This window comes from Cydia splendana, chromosome 2 (genome assembly GCF_910591565.1).
Source record: "Cydia splendana chromosome 2, ilCydSple1.2, whole genome shotgun sequence".
In the NCBI taxonomy this organism is placed as follows: domain Eukaryota; kingdom Metazoa; phylum Arthropoda; class Insecta; order Lepidoptera; family Tortricidae; genus Cydia; species Cydia splendana.
This window is the reverse complement of record NC_085961.1, coordinates 9,483,408-9,508,110: the sequence shown is the minus strand read 5'-3', so window position 1 is coordinate 9,508,110 and position 24,703 is coordinate 9,483,408. Positions and strand designations below refer to the sequence as shown.

The 24,703-nt window shown below is 35.2% G+C and overlaps 1 protein-coding gene and 1 long non-coding RNA gene across 3 annotated transcripts in view; one reads left to right on the top strand and one right to left on the bottom strand.

The window, feature by feature from the left end:
• Positions 1-24,703, bottom strand: part of LOC134803405 (uncharacterized) — a 351,777-nt gene that overhangs the window by 6,725 nt on the left and 320,349 nt on the right. The window lies entirely within an intron of this gene.
• LOC134803381 (neuropeptide F-like) overlaps positions 1-24,703 on the top strand; it is a 164,622-nt gene that overhangs the window by 110,878 nt on the left and 29,041 nt on the right. For both annotated transcript variants that reach the window (XM_063776205.1, XM_063776197.1), the window contains exons 2-3: positions 1,883-2,072; positions 19,119-19,273. In XM_063776205.1, the coding sequence (XP_063632275.1) occupies positions 1,883-2,072; positions 19,119-19,273 (345 nt within the window). The remainder of the gene's footprint in view (positions 1-1,882; positions 2,073-19,118; positions 19,274-24,703) is intronic.

The following is a 24,703-nucleotide window of genomic DNA, read 5'->3' as shown; positions in this document are numbered from 1 at the left end:
ATGTATAGGGTGACAGTTCAGTATAGTATGAAAAAATGAGTTCCAGTGAAATTCCGCAACATGGCGCGTGATCAATATTATTGGTCAGGCTTTACATGCAGGGTGCATGCCAAGTTGTATGCTTTCTTCCGGTTGGGAATGTACTTTGAGCTTACGAGTTAATAACATAAATATGATTAAGAGTTAAAATTGTACAGACTGATAATATTAAATAGACAGATATTCTAGTTAATCACATTGATACAAAGTCAAACAAGATATGGGTTCCAGTCGAATTGATCAGCGTCTTCAGGTGTAAAGTCAGAACTAATCAATTGTTTGGACTTGGTCCAATTTACAAGATCGGAATATTAATTGGCTAACTTCTTGTGCCCAATATAAGCTATTGTTAAGTAAATACCTGTACTACCTATTCAGTGGCGTAGCTAGGCGTGGACGAAGTGGGCCGTCGCCCACGGCCTCGCGCCCCAAGGGAGGCCTCGCGCGTGGTCCCTTCGAGCACATGTGAAAGAAAAAGGCCTCGCAAATGCGATTTCGGTAGATTCGTTCAATGCGTTCACGCTACGCCACTGTACCTATTTATAAAATAAATGTAGTCGTACAGCGAAGCACAAAGAAAATATGAAGGTAATGGATGTATTTATGTATCTATAGAATTTTGAATACACAGAATCAGGTACCCAAGAAACTTCTAAGGAATTTAAAATTTTATGTTGCATAAGGTGTCAGTATGTATACCTAATTGAAAATACACATAGCCATTCGCATAACAAAGCTGTAAGTAAGGAAAACTATATTTTCTTAAGTACATAGGTATGGTAATGGAGTCATATGGCCTTGCTTGTTATTAGAATTTAAAGCGACGATAAGGGCCGATACAGGCGGATAACCCGACTGTAATTTGTATGTTTGTATGTACATAGTTACGAGTATTCAAACTACGACATGGAGCGCGTAGACCACAAAAACAAAACTAGGTATAATAAAATAAAGCATAATTATTATACCTAGGGTTGTTTTATTGTTTCCCCTCTGGGTAGTGAGGAAGTGGTGTATTTTCACTCTTATCTATTTTTAATTTACCTAAGTTATCTTACACATTTTTACACAAATCTTTTTTATTAGTCCCTTAGTAAGCTCAATAAGGCTTGAGTTGGCCTCAATAGGTAAGTCATGAGTCATGACTAACTTTTCACTTTGTGACGAAAAGTATTGTTGGTTAGTATGAAGACAACCGCTAACAGGTCCTTTGACGTCCATAAGTAAATTAACCGATGAAAATGGGAAGTTAGCTACTGAGCGGATCGAGGAGTTCGGAGTGCAACTGGTTTTTTTTGGATGGAATTAAATTACGTGCGAACGCAACGTCTTTCGGGGGAACCTGCCGAATGCACCGAGTTTAAGTTTAGAGTGAATTGCAAAAAAATTGTACATAGGTAAGCACCTGTAATTAGTCTAAAGTTAATTGATTCCATTGTGTTACGACATTTAAGCCATTTATATTTAAGTTAGATGCATGAAAGTGTGTTAGCGTATGCTATAGACTTACGAGTATATGTGTACGAATTAAGTTCAATAAATACAATACAATACAATTTACATACATAGTTAATTTTCGTAACACAAATGAATCAATTAAGTTAAGACTAATCACAGCCTCTTAACTGCGCTTAATTGCTTATTACGTACAAATTTTTTGCAATTCACTCTTTAACCTTTCTTGTCTGTGTGTTTGTGTTGTGGTTGTAGTGTTCCTTACTATAAAAACAGGAGATTATTTATCACTTTAATCATAACTTATGTAGGAATATGACGATAGTAAGGTTCATCACGCTAAAATTATTATTATTAATTATCTTATACCTATACCTAATTATTTCAGATCACATAATCACCCACGTAAGCTGAAGCGATGCCCACGCCTGCGTTGCCTGGCCCCGCCTCCCGCCCAGCCTATAAATGCTGGAGTTTTAACGTGGCCGGCTACATTCGAACCTGCCGCACTTTCGCGACTTCCTGTGTTCGAACTTCGAAAAGTTCCCGATCCCGAAAGCTCGTTGGAAGACTTTGAGGTAAGTTGATGTTTTATGAAATAATAATTTTTGATTGCGCAATGCGCATTAGGGTTGCGTGTTTTAAAATAATTTGGGATTTGGCAGTAATAAAAAAACAAAATATGAATTTAAAGCTTCGATACGTGGTATTTCATATTTAAAAGAATTAAGGATGTGCTAGGTTTAAAATCAGTTTTTATAGGGCAGAGGTGTAAACTTTTGGGCAATTTCATGGCTATAGTAACGCAGGTCACCATTTTATGGTATGAGTTTTATAATGTGATATAAATTAAAGTTGTTTATTTATGCCTAGATAAGTGTTACTCTTTATCCCTAGATATATTTAGGCATACTTAAATTTCTATCATTAATAAAATAAGTGGAATAATAAAAAATAACTTTATTGCTGCAAGAAGAGGGGTTAATTTTCAGCATTTTCATTAAGAATTTAAATACAAAATTATTTCAGCCATGTAAGTGGTTATTACTTACTTGTAAAATACTTGAAACAAAGTTTAAATGAACAAATGATATGCTGCATTTGTTGTGAATGCATAATTTTGCATAATGTAAATGTCATTAGGGAAAAATATTAAGTAGGTACCTAACGTGACATTCGACGAGCGTCATTTCTAAAAATGCGTTAAAAAAAACGAGTTACATGACTAAAAAAATGCGTCACTGACGTGTGTGTCAAAAATGTCCAAATGTTAATAATATATTTTTGCTGGTCCAAAGCTTCTTCAAAATTTTCGACTGTACCTACTTAATGCTTCAAAAGAATTGCAGGCCTATTCGGATTTCGAGATAATCATAAGATCTTGAGACGATTTAGAGATCAACTAGATCTACATTAGATATCGACTAGATGTGGCTTGGATATCTAAGCCATAACTTGTCGAAATCGTTCAAGAGGACCTCCATAATCGCGGGAACGTCAAATTTGACATATCTATCTTACAAATATCTTTAAATTATCCGTATCGTAACTTGTTGAAGTCTAGTAGAAAACTAATTCATTTTCCGAATCGAGCCGTTAGATTCGTCAAAACGAATATATGAACCCAACCTCGAAGGGTCTACTATTAGCCACCGACAAGCTCTATAGTCCATCTTCTAGCTCTATCATTCATTAGATGATCAGCTCAATGGTGCCAGATTATTGTGTCGTCAACTGTATGTATATGTATGTAGGTATATGTACATATTTTACAAAGTTTCTAATAGACACGGCTATTAAAAGTAGGTTAAAATCGACTTACAAGATCTTATTCGGTACCTAGAGATGTAGTGCATAATAGTTTTCCATCGTATATTCTCGGAAACGTTCTTATTTGTCATGCTACTTCAGTCAACTTCAGTACTTTTTGTACCGAGACTGACTGAAATAGCAAGACACGTTTCCATGAAAAAAACGATGGAAAATAATTATGCATTACATCTGTAATACCTAGATTGTTATTTTGTTTATGTAACAAGTAAAGTAAAGTCATAATTAAGTACACCGATAGTAATTTAAATTTATTATCGGCTCGTATCACAAGTATTTATATAATTATTAAAACAAAAAGGCAAAAAGTATTTTTTCTGATTAGGTATTGGTATTGGTACCTTTTGGTATTAATTAAATCATATTTCCTCAAATCATTATTACAAAAGTCCGAATAAATAGAACATATTATGGAAGTTATATCTTAGGACCGTTTTCAATTTACAGGTATTTCCACTTCTTAACAATGTAAGTAAACGCATAAGTAATTTATGAAACGCAAATTGGCTTATAAAATAAAAGAACCAATGAGTTCGACGGTAAAAATACATTTTATAAAGCAAGAACTGATCGTCTTAGAAATCTTAGAATAGACTTAAATTTATTTCCAGCTTTTATCCACCGACGCATCCGAAGCTCGATTAGATTTTCTCAATACAACAATTAACTTAGGTAATCTAAAAAACAAGGTATGAATTGAATAATTTATTCGAAAGTGATTGGTCTATCTATTCAATTATTAATGGCTGCCATTTGGGTACCTACCTAGTAATGTTTTATAAAGAAGCTGTAGGTAAGTAGTCGTTTTTTTGATGGTCATCATTATTGCGAAGTATTGGAAAATCATGTAATGACGTAGGGTATATGTAATGACGAAATGGGGACTACGTTTGTATGAAGAAGCGGTCGTCCCCCTTGCTCTTAATTTTTTATGTGTCTTCGACTGTTCGCAAATAAAATATTTTTCTTTCATTCTATCAATTCACAATGTCTGAGATTATTTTGTAGTTAAAGCTGTTACATTGGTTGGAATTTTAATGGGTCAGTAAGTGTTACCTCCAGATCCAATGCTGCTACACTTTAATGGCCTAAGAAAACTTTCCCTAATTTTATAATTAACGACAAATTATAGTTGTAGATTTTAGAAAAATGCCGCACACACAGCCGGCGACATATTGGCCTTTTCGCGTATTTTATGGTGTAACATCTTAAATGAAATCACATGTACCTAATCATCATAAATACAAGTAATAGCCTATTAAAATTATTACGGCCTTAATTTCAACTAAGTATATTAATTTCAAATAAAACATTTTGTAATTTATTAAAAGGAGTAGGTAAGAACCGTAAGTTGGGGTGAATGATTAAGGTAACTTTATTAGATTTTAAGGGGCCCACTAATCACCACCACCAGTTCGCCGGACGATATCAGCCTGTCAGTTAAACGAAAAATTTGACAGTTCCGAACAACTCGCTGCCCCAATATTACAGGTTTCCATGTTACATTTTCAAGATAGTTGAAATTCGACTTAATGTCACTATGACAATGTTAAAATTTCAGTTCGATAAGTGTGAAACATAGAACCCTGTAATTTTGGGGCAGCGATTACTGACAGGCTGATATCGCCCGGCGAACTGGTAGTAATCTGTGGGCCCCTTTAAAGATACGCTTTTGGTGGCTGAATAGACCCGATATCGATACGGGACGGACATGGTCTACCGCAGGTCTGACAAAAGAAGTTTGTTGAGAATAGAACTGAAACGCCTAATCGTCCTTTTTGTTTCGTGTCAGCGAGTTCAGCGCAAGTCTCATCACAAACTTGGTTCGAGTTGTGGAGGTTGTGACTCTCTGAGTTTGCGCCACTTCGTCCATTTCTTGAGTGAGCTTCTCCCAGAAAAGCTAGTGACAAAACCATACTCGTAATACCCATCGCCGTAAATCGAAAAATTAGGGAATGCCTTCTAAGGTAATTTTCGCTTCTAAGGTAAAAGATTTGGAAGCTGCCCTTTTTAACCCATAAAAATTCATCCTGTATAATAATATTGTAATCTGTAGGTATTGGATGTGATGTGATAGTTTTTACAAATAAAATCGGAAAGCTGTAGGGAACTTTACTGAGGAAAACAAGTTTGAAGTTAAATGAACGAGAATGAACTTCGCCAACGAGATTACTTACACGACGACTTAAAATAGGTTGCAAACTACACATTAGGTACACTCTTTACTTAGGTATCAATGTATAAGTTACCTGGTTAGCAAAATGCTGAGGAATTTATTTGACGTCAGTCGCAGCATCTAATTTATAAGAAAGTGTAAATAAGTACAATCGAGATCAAATTGGGATCATATGTAAAGTTCATAATTATTATATCGTTAAATTAGATTTGTTCAAAAAGTATTAAGTATGGAAATAAGCAATATATACAATTTATGACAATACAAAACTGTGATTTTTATGCGATGGATTTTTATACTACTCATACTCGTAGTCCACCCCTGGCTGGGTCACCCGTGTCTAACAGTGAAAAATTGAATTGATGAAATCCTTTTTTAATAAATATATCCAATTTTGTTTTTATCCATGATTATTTCTTGAACATAGTCAAAACTAAGCGACAACAGCATACTTTAACATATTTAACCAAGCTCAAACCTGTTCAAAATATTACAAAGGAGAAGAAAGCTAATAAATCATTAATTTGTAATTTATACGAGAGTAAAGCCCCACTTTAGGTGTGGGTTAAAATTACTGGCTAATTTCCTGCTAAAAAGTAAAATTGTTTTACAACATTTTTAAAATCAAATAGAGTCTGTGCGGAAAGAGAAGAGTCGTAGAATGTATGGGCTCCCCTACATTTCACGACTCTTCTCTTTCCGCACCATAGACTAGGAATCCTCTAGACCGAGTTTAGAGCAATTATTTCATGCAACCGATGATGCCAAAAATGCGGGGGTGCACGGGACGAGGTGAGAGAAGTCCCGTGCCGTGATTGGTTTGTTCAAACGACGAACGAGTTCACGGACGTCACACAAAGACACTTTCGACTCGAACATGGAGTAAAATTACCGTATGCGTGGCAGAGGGGGTAGCGCGACTATGCTAAGTCTGGAGGATGTTTTGTCTGTGTTCCGCACGGGTATATATGTAAAGTTGTTTAATGATTGACTTCTTAAATGGGTTTTAATATTTTTGTAATCTGTTACCCCCATATTCATAAAACTTTACGGGCCTGATTTAGTTAAATTATGTTTTATCCCTTTCTTACAAATACATAACTCAAAATGACAGACAGAAAAGAGAATGAGAGAAAGACAAACGATTATTAGCTAATCGATGTTTGTAGCGCGTTTATGAATAAGGGGGTTAGTATTTTCCTAAGGAAGTTTAGATCTTCTTCTCTAATGAAACTAGTTAAATAGTTTTTTTTTTTTGTTAGCCTGATTAAGTGTCCCACTGCTGGGCAAAGGCCTCCCCTCGCTCCCTCCACTCAACCCTGTCTTTTGTAGTTTCCCGCCAATCCAGACAAAATACGTCCAAGTCGTCCCGCCATCTCCTTTTCGGTCTGCGGTTAGTATAAATACTAATTTTACATAAGTACATCAGGTACAGGTATCTCAACTGAATCACAAAATACTACGAGTAGGAGGCGGATTTCTTATGGAAATAATCTGTCAATGTAAATAAATAAATAAAACTGACGCTTCTGGTTGAAGAAATGACACTTTTGACACTGACCATAACAAATCCAGATCAAATTCATAACCTGTTTTTATAATCAGAATACGCGTCTAGGCGTATCGTCACCTCATTAGCTGAAGGACTATCAGTTAACTAGTGAAAGGTCTGGCGTGGACTCCATATCAAAGTCCATTTTCCTCATATATTGACCAACTTTTTTATTTGCCATATTTAATCAAATTTACTCTGAACTTACTGATATTACACGTACATCCTAATTAAAGTTTTTAAGCAAATTAACTAAAAGTAGGAGTATCTATTAATATAACTAATAACGAGTTCCTGTGTGTGACGTTAACGTCAATCAAATTTTGGTTACACAACTTACACATTCCTTAAATAACTTCAAATAACTTGGTTGTAACAATGGTCTATTCTAACGTCGAGAAGCTCACAAATAATATCTCGATACGATTATTAATTACATTGAATTGTTAAAAGTTATCATAACGAAGCTGGTATGGTAAGTAACAATAGGTTTCAACTCATTAAAACTTATCATATAGGTACCTAATACATGAGATATAATATGAGGAAGGATGGATAGTGATAAATATGAGCTATACCGCAGACGGTGGTCACTGCACTCAGCCAAAATTTTATATTTTACTGAAATATTTATTATTTAGGTACTCCAAAAATATTATTTTCCGTATCATCGCAATTATGTTACTTTTAATTGGAAACTATTTGCTTATATTATATGTATTTAGATTTAGCGGGTATGATAGGTATCATAGTGTGATTGATTGATATATCAACCGAATTCGTCTTTTGATGAGATCCTTTCTTTGGTTTTTGTGTAATTCGTGTATGTCGCTCGTACTTGTCCATACATAATTATATTGGCACGAGAGAGACTCACCGTAACTATCATTCTGATGTCAGTGTACGTTCGGATTGGCCTGGTACTCTTTGAAAGGCGACGACTATACCTAACCATCACTACAACAGCCGTTGATCGGTAGATATATGTATACGGGTCAATTTTCAAATAGGCATTTTTTGCTGTCCCACGGCTAAAACTCGAAGTCCATAGGACTAAAAGACTGGGTATGTATATATTTTCATTCAATGTATTATAAGCTTTAAAAATCATGCACAACTATACCTAATATATTATTTGTTTCTGACAAAATCGCATTTGAAGTTCGAAAAACGGCGAAATTTACCGTTTTTCGCGTGTCCCAGTGGCGGCATAGCGCAATAAAAAAAATCATAACTTTGGATGTAGGCAACGTATTATAAACAACTTTGTATTTTTATAAAGAGCATTTTCTAGAGAATTGATTTAATCATATTGATAAATTAATGCGTTATTTAATAAAACAAGGGAAGCCTTTTTATCGCTGTCCCGCGAGGCACCTGTTTTGTTATGACTTAAATATACCCCCTATAATCTTCTTTGTCTATTGAATAACGGTTAGATTAAATTTACGACGCAATAGTGCGGTTAGTTGGGCATCGATTGACATCGAATGTAGACGCGGAAACAGTTTAATTTATTTTAAAACAGGTAAGAATCTCTTTCTATATAGTTTGGTACGACTACAATGACATTTGTATGGACGCTTAATACGTTGGTACATAGTTGAAATAAAAATGTTTATTTTATAATAATAGTTGCAAATATAGTGTTAAAATATATAGTAAAATAAATAAGTGAATCGGTTGTATTGTGTAGGAAATATCGCTATAAAATATTATTGACGACATGACGCGACATTTGTATGGCGACATTTATACGGCCATTTTGACCGTAAAAATGTCGATTATGGCATACAAATGTCGACATAGTGTCATACAGATGTCGAGAAGGTGCCATACAAATGTCGTCAGGGTCTTATAAATACAACAAAAATAATAAATAGTGGCATATACATGTTGATACTGCCATATAATGTCGAAAAAATGCCTTATACATGTCAAAAGCGCCTTACAAATGGCTAAATAGTGTCATCTTTAAACTTCCATATCTAGCTAACTATAAAAAGTACAGAGGTGCCTCCTACAGTATATTTTTTGTTGTTAAGAACCCTTCCTAAAACGATGATTATAAATCAGATTGTTCAAAAATAAAAAAATTGTCATACAAATGTCGAAAAAACACCCTCTTCAAAAATTGACCCATACAATAATAATCCTAGAGCTTCGACCTGTACTTACACTTTTATAGACCCTCATTTGGGGGATCAGAAGCAAAGTCGGTCGGGGTGATAATCCCAGACCTGCTAGCATGAATTGCGTTCTCGCGCGCGACTCCATACATCTAGCGCGAATAATATATTGTCTTTTTGCAATATAATTTTAATCGAGGTTTCCTCCTTTTTCCTTAATTATTTATAGTAGGTATTCAAATATTATTCGAATATATCAAAATGAAAAACCGGACACTGAAATAAGTTTCAGAACCTTTCAAATATTTGCAAATCCTATCTATGTATTATAAAAAGTTAGAACATTTTATGACCGAGTCTATTCGATTTTTCTGAGGCATGTACTTCAGGACTTTCACTGATTATTCATTTCGGCGGCTAACGTTTTGATGTGACGATTTAGTTATCATTGATAGCACTATCTAAACCGATATCGCAAGAGTATTAGTAATATTAGTCACTAGGATCACGTAATTTGGCAGCACAGATTTTTAATATTTGTGTAATAATTTAATATTACTACACATTACACGTAACCATGTTTCTTTACATCATTTACATTAAACACAACCAATCAACCATGTTTCCAATACATTATTCATATTTCTCTCCGGTCTTCTAACAAAAAATGTTTTTTTATTACGTGAAACAGTAAAACGCCATATAACAAGGGGTGGTAGGCATAGGCACTTATAACACCAAAGGGCAGAAAATTCGCGGTAATTTTGGAACTGCAAACCTGGCTGGGAAGTAGCGGGGCTAAATCAACCCTTATATATTTAAAGATACCTATATGTTTTGCACAAAAAAATAACCCCCTGCAAGAATGTCAAGTTGCCTAAATATAATTTTTTTAAGTAATTAGGTATTTGCAAAATAAATTTCCACGCGATTGGCAAGGTTATCACTTAAAACCGTTTTGTTTTCTTTCTATAATCATGGACAGTATAAAATAACTGTCACCTTTTAAGAGCCCATCAACGTGCACACTAGCGCCACTGCTAAATAATCGTGATTATTTAAAATTAACGAAAGATATTTAAAAAAGGAGGCCGCTACGTACTGCATTTTGTATTTAACTATGTACCTTTTGAATACCTACATCTAACTAGTTTTTATGTGGCTGGATTCGTCAATCTATGCGTCCAAAGTTAAAACGGCCGTTTTTGTTTTAAGTTCTTAGATCGACGAATTCAGCAACATAAAAACTAGTTTGATGTATTCAAAAGGTACTTAAATACAAACGTAGCGGCCCCCTTTTTTAAATATCTTTCGTAAAATTTAAATAATCACGATTAATTAGCAGTGTGCACGTTCATGGGCCCTGAACACAGCGTGATAGAAAGTGACGGACACCGTTTTATCACGCTGTCATGTAGACAAGAGCGACCATCATATCCACAATAGTGTGCAATATAATAGCAGTGTCTTATACATGAGTAACTTGAGTAAAAATTGCCAAAAATAGGGTATTTCATTGATGTGATCATGATTTAACGTGGGCACTATCAACAGAGTCTCAAGCAAGCAAACGAACCGTGTAGTTGGCCAAATATTAACAACAAATGATGAACTATTAGAGTCGGACCAAGAAAAGTCTGCAGCGGATTTGATAGCCCACGCAGTGCAAGTGTCATTTATACGTCATAATTTCATAGAAGTTTGACGTTTAAAATAACAAGTGCACTGCGTGGGCTATTAAATCCGCTGCAGACATTTCATGGACTGACTCTAGAAGATTCTGCGAGCAAGATCGTACTAAAGTAAAGTTTCATATTTTCGGATGAGATGATTGTGGATGTTAAACTTCGTTAAAAATAATGGGCAGGTAGTAAATAGAAACAGTTTTATACAATTGTATATTTTTGTATCGTTTAACACAATTGTACAGTTTTATAAGATAAGAGTTACCTACCTGCTAGAAATTAAATAAGTCGGTTTTCATCATTTTTGTTTTGACTTCTAATATTAGTAAAGTAAAGTTAACTTTTAATTTGGAATTAATATTAAGCAATGTAGAAGAATAATAAAAATTGATTATTCCAATATGATTGATCGAAAGTTAAGTTACTGTTTACCCTTAATTTTCATTTTCACATATTGCACACAGCTGTAAATGTGTTAGCCTTCAAATTTACATGTACTGCAAAGGTCTAAATAGCATGGCAAGAGCAAATTTGCGATAACGATCACTAAGAATAAAAATGTAATGGTCGACGAGGGTGTAGGAAAAGCGTTTCAACATTTATGAAAACACGTATCTATAAATAAATAATAAATAAATAAATAAATATTAGGGGACATCTTACACAGATCAAACCTAGCCCCAAACTAAGCAAAGTTAATTGATAAGATCTTAAAGTTAGGTTGGATTATCTTCATGAGAAGTATATATAAGGTTTCAACACGTGGTGAGATTTTACACACACGTAGATATAGGTGTGTTGATGATATTAAGTAACAGGGATGTTGCGAATATTCGCGTCCGCATCCGCATCCGCGGAACTTTCGCATTATTTTCAACATCCGCATAAAATCTATACAGGAACAAGGAATCGATACAAGTCGGTACAGGAACGTCTTAGCGTCGGCGTAAGTGCTAGGTCATTTCGTCATTACCTATAACGAAATCGAACTCGGCCAAGTTACTGTTTATTAAATATAGTTAGCGCACCTATATTCTTGCTCAAATACTAAGCGTTTCGTTTTTTTTTATAAAAATTACTAAAAGTGAAATATTTGACGTTTTCTAAGTACCTAATCTTGACATCCGCATCCGCGGATGTCAAAAAATCTGCATCCGCAACATCCCTGTTAAGTAAATGTTTAGGTACAGCCAGCAGCAGAAGTTGCTAAGCGGGCGAGGTGTTCAAAATTACCTTGACTCGCTCTTATTCTCTTAAAAATAAAGTCGCATCAAGATCATTTTGAGCACCTTGCCCACTTAGCAACTTCTACTGCTGACTGTACAAACAAAACACTAACTTCTTTGAAAATTGTTAACAACAGTGTTGGAGTGGGTTTACCTCAAATTGCTAACAAGCGAGATAAAGATAAGAGAAGAAATTAAATTCATTTTAAGCGCTAAAAATGAACGGAAACATAATCCTTTGTGCACTTTGCTATCAACTAGTATGTAAGATCAAAGGGCATTTTTGCTTTGACTAGTACACGAGATTTCCCCTTGAGTTAGTTTTAAAATAGTTCACTATTGATTTTTATTGTTTCGACGATACACGTAACAGCATGAAGTTGAACCTTTGATTCCTGTACAGTATGTTTCACTTTAAGCAGCCTAGTCGATAGTGACCCTGCCCATGTACACATATATACAAGCCCATGTAACGGCATTTATTTGTGTGATGATGATGATGAACACACAAATAGATGCCCTTACCAGGATTCGAACCTGGGACCTCCTGCTTCATAGGCAGGGTCACTATCGACTAGGCTAGGAGGCCGTTTCATTGATAGATTGATAGATCACAATTTGTAATAATAAAAAATTATAAAAAAAATACTAAAGCTAAATATTTTCGAAATTAATTCCTTGGGGTTAGATATGAGGATATTGGGTATTACTTGAGGTATATTTTCCAAAAAAAATCAACGGTTTCGTATCTGGAGGAGCCCAAACTTGGTATGTTTTGAAAATTATTTTTATTTTAATTGAATGCAAGTGACGGAAATATAATAATGTGATATATTTTTAGAACCGGCTCAAAATGCCATTTCATTTAATAGCACACACGATAGGTTACTGAACAAAAATTTGTTTGTTTCCATACAAAAAAAAGATGACGTCATAACTCCTTTCCGTTTTTTTTTTGGTGCTACGGGTCAAGTTGATTCAAATGGCCTAAAGATTAATCGTGCCGATTTTCATACCTTTAACACCATTTGCAGCTGATTCCCGAATTTCAGGCTGTGCCGCTATCACTACTTGGCCTCCGACATGAGTACTTACACGCCAGTTGTCTCGATCTTGTGCTATCTCCCGCCAGCCAATGTACTAGACAATTTCTTTGTAAGCTGCAGATGAAAACAGTAATGTGCTTACAAGCCAGTTTCCCCTCCTTCTTGCCCCTTTTTGCTGTAATGACGTCTATTAATATCACCACCATTATTTCTTAGACCTTTCATCATTTATTGAAGTGTTTGTTTGATAGCGCTTTACTTATCTTAATGACCAACAGCTCCTGTAGAATTATGTGTTTAGTAGGCTTTGAAAGAGTCTGTTTAAATAATAAACAGGCTAATTGTATTGCAAATTCAAAGGGATGTTGTTGGTAAACAGACACAGCCTGCTTTTATAATGCGCTACTTTTTATTTTGCCTGCCGGGCGGAGCTTTCTCACTCAGAAAGTGTATTGTAGGGAAACCATGACCTTTTGGTAATGCGTTTATTCTATATTTATACTGAAAATAACATAACTTTAAATTGTAATAAAATCCTTCTACAGCGGGAGAGCTATGTGACTTTCTGGTCTAATAACTACGCACAGTAAAGAAGTAACAAACAAAACTTATAATATGTATATGTATACAATTTATACAATATCGTGAAAAGCTACTTACAGTTCAGTTTCCCACTCCAAAATTAAAAAAAAAATTACCTATCTATTATCATATTTCAAAAAGTAGGTACTTACAACTTAAGTACTTTACAAAAATGTTTGAACGTTAAATGTAACTCCATTTAATTGTTTCATGTATGTATCTAAAAATAAAGTATCCGGGACTGTAAAACGGCCTTATATAATGCCAGAGCTTAGAAAAACTGTTTTTGACTCTCTTCATCAGCTCAGCCATCCTAGTGCAAGAGCCACAATTAAATTGGTGACTGAACGTTACGTCTGGCCGGGGGTCAGAAAAGACTGTCGCACTTGGGCGCGAACTTGTATCGCTTGCCAAAAATCAAAAATTTCTCGACACGTTCATGCACCAGTTCACGAATTCAAGACACCGTCAGCGCGGTTTTCGCATGTCCATTTGGATTTAATAGGTCCGATGCCAAGTTCAGACGGGTACAGGTACTGTTTTACCGCAGTCGATAGATTTACTGGCCAGAGGCAGTACCGATAGTAGACATCACAGCGGAAAGCGTGGCTAAAGCATTTATCACCACATGGATAGCGCGATTCGGTTGCCCAGATAGAGTTACTACGGACAGAGGTAAACAGTTCGAATCTCACTTGTTCCGTCAGATTTCGGTACTAACTGGCTTTAATGATTTAAAAACGACTGCATACCATCCAGCGGCAAATGGGCTAGTCGAACGTTTCCATCGTCAGCTTAAGGCAGCGATAATGTGTCATACACACGATACTTGGACAGAATCTCTTCCACTTGTACTGTTAGGCATTCGCAGTGCCTGGAAGGATGATTTATCCGCCTCTACCGCTGAACTCGTTTACGGGGAAGCGCTTAAACTCCCTGGCGACTTTTTCAACGAACATTCAGTTGGAGGATTTGCTGACTATACAGATTTCTTAGCAAGGTTACGTTTACATATTAGAAAACTGCAGCCGTCTGCCGTAGCCCGCCATGGTACTGCAAAAGTATTTATTTTTAAGGATCTGTCTACGGTTACGCATGTATTTGTGAGGCAAGATCTGGTGCGCAAATCACTAGACCCTCCTTATGCCGGTCCTTATCTAGTTTTGGAAAGAAACGATAAATATTTTATTATCAACATTTCGGGAAAGGCTGTTTCGGTTTCAATTGATAGAGTCAAACCAGCGTACATCTTGTCAGATGAACCAGGTAGTTCTGGTGCCTCTCCAGTTCCCGGTAGTAGCACCGGTTGTAGAACAGCACCCGCAATAGTTCCTCCTGCTCCTCCCGCCGCCGAACCTAGGAAGACCCGCTCTGGTCGTCAAGTTTGGTTCCCTTTACGTTATAGACCCTAAAAGTCTGGGGGAGGCTGATGTGGCGAACCTTTTCGGTTGGCTTACCTCCGCCTGCGAAAGCAGGCCGCTAAGTCAATGATATACCTAGGTGTCACTTTAATTGTCTAATGTATGATATTCTTGCAATGTCAGAATAAATATTAATACGCTTTAATTTTACGTGGTTAATTATTTCTTTAATCCTAAAATAGGAGTCCCACAACTACCTACTTCGAGCGACAGAATCAATATGTTAACTAGACCCAATCGTTAAACCAAATTAAAAACTCCTGTCTCTTTTTACCATGTCACTCTTCAATCATGAAACTTTTTATCACATGAATACTCTAAGGCTAAAGTCAAACCAGGCAAAGCTGCAACTCAAACAATTTCAATGGACTGTGGACGGTAAGTATTTTATAGCACAATAAATATTGAGCCGTTCCGTAATCGGCTACAAGTTGAAAGTCAATTTGCCTTTAAATTAAGCTACTATGTCGGGCACATTTCAAATTATCATGATATAGACAGAAACAGGATGATTTTGTTATATATGACCATATTATTAGAGGCGAATATATTATAGGTAGCCTACTGAATAACTTTTACTTTGGGCTAACATTTCGTTGATGTTTTCTGAGTATTGAACAGTTTTTATGCGATTTCAAGGTTGATACCATAGTAAAATTGTTCTTCAGCAATCAGCATATGTAGGTACTACATTTTCACCCCACGGATCGGTCAGATATACATACGACGCAGGTATGTACATAAAAATATATGTAGCCACATTATGTAGCGAGTATGGGAAATGGAGAATAGGTAGGTGGTTCAAAAGTGCAGGTATATAATATATACCTAGGTATATACTGGCGTTTATGAACGAAAATTCATTTGAATTGAATATAAAGCGCTCCTTCCAAATGCCACTTAAAATTAAAGGTATTTAAAACAAACTACGTCCGCTTTTAATCTAAAGGTAGATAATTACTCTACATGTACTAAGTACTAAGTTCTAACCGTTTATCTTTTCAATTTAAGAATTAACATAATGTATAATTTAAATATCATTTATTTACAAACAAGATATATACAGTGGTATTACTAAAATAAATTAATAACTAGCTTAAATCTAAAATAGGCCCTTGAGGCATTGTACCAAGGATGCTGGCGGCATTTCCTCGCTGTATCGCAATGCTGATACGTTGTGCGAGGTAGCCGCCAGCTCTTCGGTCACCAGTTACGTCAACCAGACGCTTCGCGATTTCTGCGAACAACTTATGCGCGCTGGGACCCCATGGACCTAGAGTTTCAACTCCAAATGGTACAAAATGGTACTCTCTGCCGAGGCTCTTATATTTGATACGTTTTAGAATTTCGGCGCTTTCCGCCGCTCCGCCCGCTTTTACAGTAGTCCGTTGGAGGTGGGACGGTGCCAGTGTGTCTAGTCAGTAGCATCCCACACTAACATCCGTCCCAAGCTCCAAGGAACTAAAGACACCCCATCGGGCCTCGTGCCATCATCTCTGATAATGCCAGTCGGCTCAAGAAGAGCAGGCACATTGATGGTGGCAAGAGACCGACGGACTATGTCATTAAGCGACGCATGTCTCGAAAAACGGCCTGCACTTTTTTGACAAGATAATCCGTGGTGTCCCAGTCGGTCCACGTCCGTGCCACAAGAGCATACGTGTGGCGTACACACCGAAACCCCGAGTCGCAAACCAGTCGCCAGTCTAAGGGAGGCCGGATCCAAGAAAGATGCATAATTTAGTTTAGTTTTTAAATGTTTAATTTATAGTTAGTTTTAATGTTTTTTGAAGTGAAAACTTCTTTAGCGGCGCTGAGCACTTTTTGAGGTGGGGAAAAAAATGATAAACTTGACTCAGAACGCGTAACGTAACGCTGACGTCATGTGTCACGTATAATGTTATTTACCAAAGAACTTTAGTCATAACGTATCATAATCAGGTCAATTATTTAAAACTGGACTTTTATATTAAGCAATAAAGCTCAATGTTCTAATCTTGTACGGGCTGAAATACGAGGATCTCACAGTTACATAACTTTGTATCACTCCAATATAATTCAATAAAGCTACATCTTGATGAAATCGCTAATAAAAGTGAACTCTAGTACTGGTGAATAAAACTCAAAATATCATGATATTTAGATGCGAGGTCTGCAAGGTAACTTTACGATTTCTTTTCAATTTTTCAATTTTAAACAATTAACGCTACAATTTTAAGCTCACTGGCCAGCAATTTCGGAACTAAAGTTTTTCAATAGAAAGGAGGGTGGGTCAATTATACATAGTGCTGCAGTCATTTTGGACTAGTCATTGAGTTTTCACTTCTGTCGACACTCCCGGAGTGCAACCCGTTGTTTTTTTATTATTACTTCAGTGTTACAACTAATTACAGAATTATTGGAAAACTTGAGAAATAACGATGAATAAAAATGTATTATCTGCAGTGTGTGATTTGTGTTTAAACGTTCGGTGGTTTATATATAGGTTTATTTGTAAATATTTTGCGTATAGATAAATCTGCGAAACATATAAAGCAGAAAAACAATACTTGTTTTTGGTGTAAGTACGCTGATTTTATAATCTTTTGTTCAACCATAAATTACCCATAACACTAAGTAAACTTATTAGGGCATTTAATTTTCTATTTATATTTCCGGTCAGAATCACTCATTCGCTCCTAATACGAGAAAAAAAATTCCCCAAAATACATTTTTCTGTCCGTTTCGTTACGGTTCATAGAAGGTTGTATTGAAAACCGTAACTAACTATTTTAATATAATATAATTTTGGGGGCACTCTCTTTCTCAGTAAAAATGGGAAAATCTCATGATTCCGAGTAGAAATAATAGAAAAATTTCTAATTATAACACAAATTTTTTTGGTACAACATAAAAAAATAGAAATGCCCGTTAACTTTTGCTAAGCTGCTTTAAATTGTAAGTAAAATTACTAAATATTTATTAAATTGAAGATTCGAACATCTCTTTTGCCGTCAGACGCGAGACCCAAAATGGCCTGAGAGTAAATGACAACGCCACAAGGTCTTAGCAGTAGGTAACTTAATAAAATATTCACTATAACTCCATTAGTTTAAGTGAGATTAATCAAAGTTTAATACAAGTAACAGCATTATCATGGCTTAATGGCTTACCCGATGGAACCTTATATCAAGTGAAACACATGGTCAGTCTGATCATTTTATATATAAAAAATAACAGTGCTTCAGTTCAGATTATTTTTAACATGTACTTACAAATCTTTCAAAAGCTTCGACCTGCCTACAGCTAGAGATACCTACCTATTGTAACGGTTTAGTCGTAGCATGCAGATAGGTTTGGAAGTGACCTAACAGAACAACAACACAATTCGTATTTCGCTCAAATTCGATGTATAAAGTAACATTTTTCAACCGCGTAAATAATAGTAATGTAATGTGTATTAAAACGCGTTAGCTTACCAAACACTTTATTTTAAAAGGAATTTATGATAAATAACACCGTAAGTACTTCTAAGCTCATACAACTTCTGAGCTTTGACACCTAGCTTGCTGACTAGGTATACCATTTTATCATCATTATATTAATTGTGTTATAATAAATATTTTAAACATTATATGTAGAAAATGAAATGGAAAATTTTGTTAGTCCACTGATAAAAAAGGCAAAACAATATTTTACGAGCGTGTGTACATAATGTAATGTCCAGTTTTGTTTCTTTTTAAAAATAAAGGAATGTCTCCTTTAAGTAAAATGAGCCAGCTTAAGGATTTAAGGTAGTTTCCCTCCAGGGCCCGACTTATCTTTCCACACTGTATATTTCTCTAGCTTTTCGGCACGTTCTGCGAATTTACTGGCTGATTTTAATATATCAGATCGCGTTAGATTAGTATTAGGTAGCTATAAATTGGCACATGTACATGTAGGAGAATTAGGCTAACTACTAAATTATTTAATTACATTTTTTTTTAAATAAACAGAACATGCTGAATAAGAACTTCGCCATCGCTGTGGCCGTGATACTAGCGTGCGTGTGCCTCGCCGAGGCGCGCGAGGAGAGTCCTCACGACATGGCGGACGCTCTACGCATGCTGCAAGAGCTGGACCGCTACTACACTCAGGCTGCCAGACCGAGGTATGTTGACCACTATGAAAATACCTTCTTGCCCGCGTTATGCCGGCATTTTGCCACGGCTCATAGGAGCCTGGGGTCCGCTTGACAACTAATCCCAAGAATTGACGTAGACACTAGTTTTTACGAAAGCGACTGCCATCTGACCCTCCAACCCGGAGGGGAAACTAGGTCTTATAGGGATTAGTCCGGTTTCCTCACGATGTTTTCCTTCACCGAAAAGTAACTGGTAAATATCAAATGATATTTCGTACATAAGTTTCGAAAAACTCATTAGTACGAGCCGGGGTTTGAACCCACCACTTTGAAAATACGTTTCCGTAAAACTGTTTGAGGCATAGGTATTTATGGAGGCTTGAATTATTTGATATGAAGGCCTAAGTCTGATTTAGCCGATCAAAAATGTATACAATAAAGCTAAATTTAATAATACTCCTGTACCATACACCGGGTAGCAATCGTGACAAAACTGACGGTCAATGTCACACTCTATACATTTTGTCAGGAATGTGACGGTTAGACGTTACTGAAACACAACTTACCTAAGTCGCGCTTTAAAGTACAAGTTAAAATAAAAATGCACATTATGTCAGTGCGTTTATTCTTTATTCGATATCGACTAAAATAGGATATGAGCCTCTTAGCCTTTACTCTAATGACACGCAATACCGAACAATAATTATCTAATAAATAAGTCATAAGGGCGTCTTCAATCTCCTAATTTCCGGAAATATATGTACAAAAGCAGTAAGACATAATAAGTTTGTAAATATAATATGTACTTATAATATGTACACGATGATCAATAATTTAGCTACTTATTTACCGACGTGGTCTCATATTTTGTTATTAATGAAAACCCCTAGTTTCGGAAAATCACCTACCCTATTTAACTTATTGGTCATACTGGCAATATTGATAATACAGATTTTATATACAGGGTGACCTTAGCCATTGGACAAACCCTGAAATCCCACGTAGGGTTACTTCTACGAAATGCTCTAACGGTAATATTTTTTTAATTAAAACAAAAGATAAAAAAATAAATTTACAAACAAAAGTTATTTCCAATAATCGACAACAAAAAGAAACATACTGTATGTTTGAAGATGTGCGGCAATGATGACATTTGTCAAAATTCAAAATCTTATTAATGTCATAAATAAAAAAGATAATCAAAACGGTCGAAGAAGGTTTCATACTATTTATTACCTCAGGAGCTACTAACACAATACAGGTTACTCCAAAGTAAAAAAAATCGTAATTTGTTAATTTCTTCGTAACCGCTACACCGATTGTTATAATACTTTGTATACCTACTGGTTCTAAATACCCTAATGCATATGTACATTTCGGTTTTGTCCAATGGCTAGGGATATCCTGTATACAATAACGTAAATAACGTGAAAATGTATTAACCTGTATTTATGAAAAGTTACCCTGTGGGTTGTTTTCTTTCGCCGGGAAGCATTTTTGTATTGTCCTGTCTGTATAACTCGAAAACATTTCAATGCACTTCAATGGCGGACGCAGGCAATTTAAAATATGTCACTCCTGTCCATTAGGGCGTGTCTCACGGCAAAAGGGAAGGCAAAGCCAGTTGTCCGGCAGCAAATTACAGTGCCGAGAACAATCAGTCAGCGAGAAATGTGCGCAGCTTAGCTTTGAACTTACTACAATATGAGTGATTCGTTCGATCATCGTTCTTAGATGAAGCATCAGTTTGGCTCAAAAATGTAGGTACCTAGGCTTTGTTAAGGTTTAACTTAACGTTCAATTATTTATGTTGCTTACTTTTATTTAATAAATAAGCTTTTTTAATTCCTGATAAAAAACAATAGAAGTGTAAAATAAAATTAAAACATAAGAAAACATCACTTGAGAGACAGGTTTTCGTATTTTTAAATATCTGTAAATAAAATACTTACGAGTAGATATTTTCAAATATCACCATCAGAATATGAATGGAAATATGTCGCTGAAGTGAGCCGTTTGAGATTTTTACAGAGAAATATATATTTAAAGGTAGGTAATACTCATTATTTACGCTTGTCAAACCAAAATACACGTTCCCTCTCAATGTTACCGTATTTAACACAATTTTACGCGACTCGATTTCATGGAAAAATGTATACCTAATATACATAATATTACTTACTTAGACTTTGTGTTAGACTCAACGCTTTGTAAAAGAAATGATGAAATAAATATTATTTCCATGGAATGTATCAAGCAAGCAGCAACACATTACATAAACAAGTATGTATCTACCTACTTATGTACTGAAGACTGAGAGGAGTTACTTTAGGAATTGGTCAGTAGCTGGAATGAAAGCTTATGAAAGGTAAATCCAAAAAGGTGCCATGATAGTTCGAATGTTGTGTAATGAGGATAAATTATACCTACTAAGATGAATTGACGCGATGTAACTATTTATAATTATTAATGCGAGGTAAAATTCAGCTCCACCTACACGTCTGAAGTGTTCCTCGTTTGAAACGTCACGATTAACTAAAATATACACGGTGTGGCCTGTAACATGAGCAAAGTATTAAAACATAGATTGTACTCCTCAAACGGTGACACTTTTGTTCAACAACTTTTAAAAATTATGAAGTATTTAGACTCTCTATTTTTCATACAAAATAAATATTATCTTCAATGGACGCCATCGCCACGCCATATTATTGTGATTGACGTTGCTTGTCACGCCTTAAACATAACAAAATTCGCAATACATTGCGTCTTAGAATAAACTTTAAAGTGTAATAAAAATCAAACCACAAGTTATTTTTAAAAGTCGCTGAACAAATGTTGGTCAGTATGAGGAGTACAGCCTACAGTTTAATTTTTTGCTCATGTTACAGACCACACCCGGTATAGTAAATAATCTTTCCTACTTGATGCGTAATCGTTACTTATAGTCATACAATTCGCGATTAAGACAATTAAAATTGCCATAACAGATGAAGATGACATTCAAAACGCAGTTAAAAACGTTTCTCATAATGTGTACCGAAGGTAATATGAATATGTAATCAGTAACATAATGATAGGTTTTACAATTCACTTTAATCTATCGGAAAACTTAGTCTCTAACAAATGTCGCAATTGTGTAATGCGCGCACCAAAGTTGTTATTTTACAAAGGCCTCAGAGAAAATATGAACTTAGCTACTGTAATAACTTTTTTATTTTCTTATCTAAACCACTTTAAATCCCTTTCAAAGGTTTTAAACAATTCGAGATCTTCCTGTAGAAAACTTATCAACGTTTGAAACTTATCATTAAAAAAGAGTAAACAAAATCTACACTCAAATGGCTCCTTAAGCTAATTGAGGGTAGATGAAAACATTACACGATCAAATAATGTAGGTTAAAGTCAGGTTGTTCAGTGTCAGATCCAGGTGGTTTTGTATTTGGTTGGTTAACCAATGAATGTTATAACTACCTGAAAATGTACAAATTGATTGTTTACTTTTCTTTAAATACCTAAAGATACAGACTATATAATAATATACAGGGTGTCCGGTGGCAAATTTCCGATTTCGAATGCAAATAATTTTCGAACGCATAGTGCCAAGGAGACGCAGGGGTTTTTTTAGTTTCGTGAGTGTTGCGGATTAATTAGTGACAATGGATCGCTGGCCAGCAGAGCAGCGTGCATGTGCTATTGAGGCATATCTCAAAAACGGCTTTTTATTCAGTAGGTACTGCAAGACCCTGACTTTGATTTTAATTTATTCTTCTAAAACTGTTACGGAATTAATCTGTCAGCTGACAATAGTAATTTTTCTGGTCCAAAAATATCAGAACAATAAATTAAAATTAGAATCGGGCTCCTAGGCGTAAGTTGCCATATTAATTTTAATATACGCCATACTGTGATGCACCGTCGGCTAATCTTATTGGAAGCTCGGTAGGAAAAGTGAGATTCAAAAAATTAAATTCGCATTGACCATCTTATTATAAAAGTATACAGTTTTGGTTTATATGTAACTGTAACGTGCCTGTTAAACTTTTATTGTAAATAAAAATATTGTTATATATTTTAGATTTTTATATCAAATTTTGAAATCGGAAATCTGCCACTGGACATCTTGTAGTTCGTTTTTTTTAGCATTAGAAAAAGACTACGCGATCTAGACGTGTCTTTTAATTGAAAGATGCTTTTTAAAAATCACAAACTGTTACTTGTGAAAGCAAAAGAATGTAAATAATCGTATATGATTCATAATTGTATACATACATACATATTTGCCGTGACTTATTTTGCCAAATTGTTCAATAAAAAGACACGTCAAGATTGTTAACCTTTTTTCTAACGCTAAAAAAAGAACTATACTTCCTGTTTTAGTTTTTTTTCATCATATCGCTCCTTGAGAAACATAACGTCATTATCCAAAAAATGGGGTTTTTGAGTTAATAACGCCATCTAGCTCGTATGATCGTAACGCACGCAATACGAAGACACCTATCGCCCTAGCTCTATTAGAACCGCCAGAGGGCGCTAATGTCGTTATGGCGAATAGAGGGAATAGGTGCCCGTCTCATAGGAACAATGTCCTTAAAGGGAAGTAAATTGTATTTTTTTGCTTAGTGACGGTTTTCTATGAGATTCAATGGTAAGTACGTCAATTTACATAAGAAATAGTATATCTATACGTACTATGTCACTTTAAACTTATAATATGGTATCAAAATCAAAACTCAATTTAAAGCAATATCGTACTTTTCCCTTTAAGGACACTTGTACTTTTGAATTTAATAGAATAGAATAACGTTTTGAAATAAGTAAAGTGACATTATACCTATAATGACGGTTTTGCTTAAAACTTAAAGCCATAATGCTGACTAAAAATAAAAACGTACTGTTCTTTTACTTTAAGTGACATTGTGATTTTAAGAAGCTGACAGAAGTTTTAGCAGGTCGATCGTTATTATCTGTGTAGTGTCAATATGCTAGCTTAGTTTACCATAGCGACAGTTGGCATGCTTAAGTGAAAAATGTCGTTTTAAGCTTAAAGCCACTACAACTGGTACAGAACGCTTATAACGGTGTGGTTAATTAATGTCACTCGTTGTTTAATGTCACTGTGTTGTATTTTTTCTATAAGGTTCATAATAGAGTTGTATTATGGGTACCTACTAGACGACTATTTATAATTAGATAGATATAGCCACATTACGAGACCTATTGATCTAACTGCGGAACTAGGTTGGTATGTGTAAGATTCCCATATTTATTAATTATAATATAGTATTATTTATGTGTTGTGTGATACTTTTTCATTCATCAAAATTTGCAAGTTATTTTTGTGATGTCTGTTATGTTCCAATTTTATTTCTGACAAGGTGACACAAAACACACATTAATTATTATTATCACTAGGTAGGTACTTACCTATTAATTACCCATAAAACTATTGTTCTC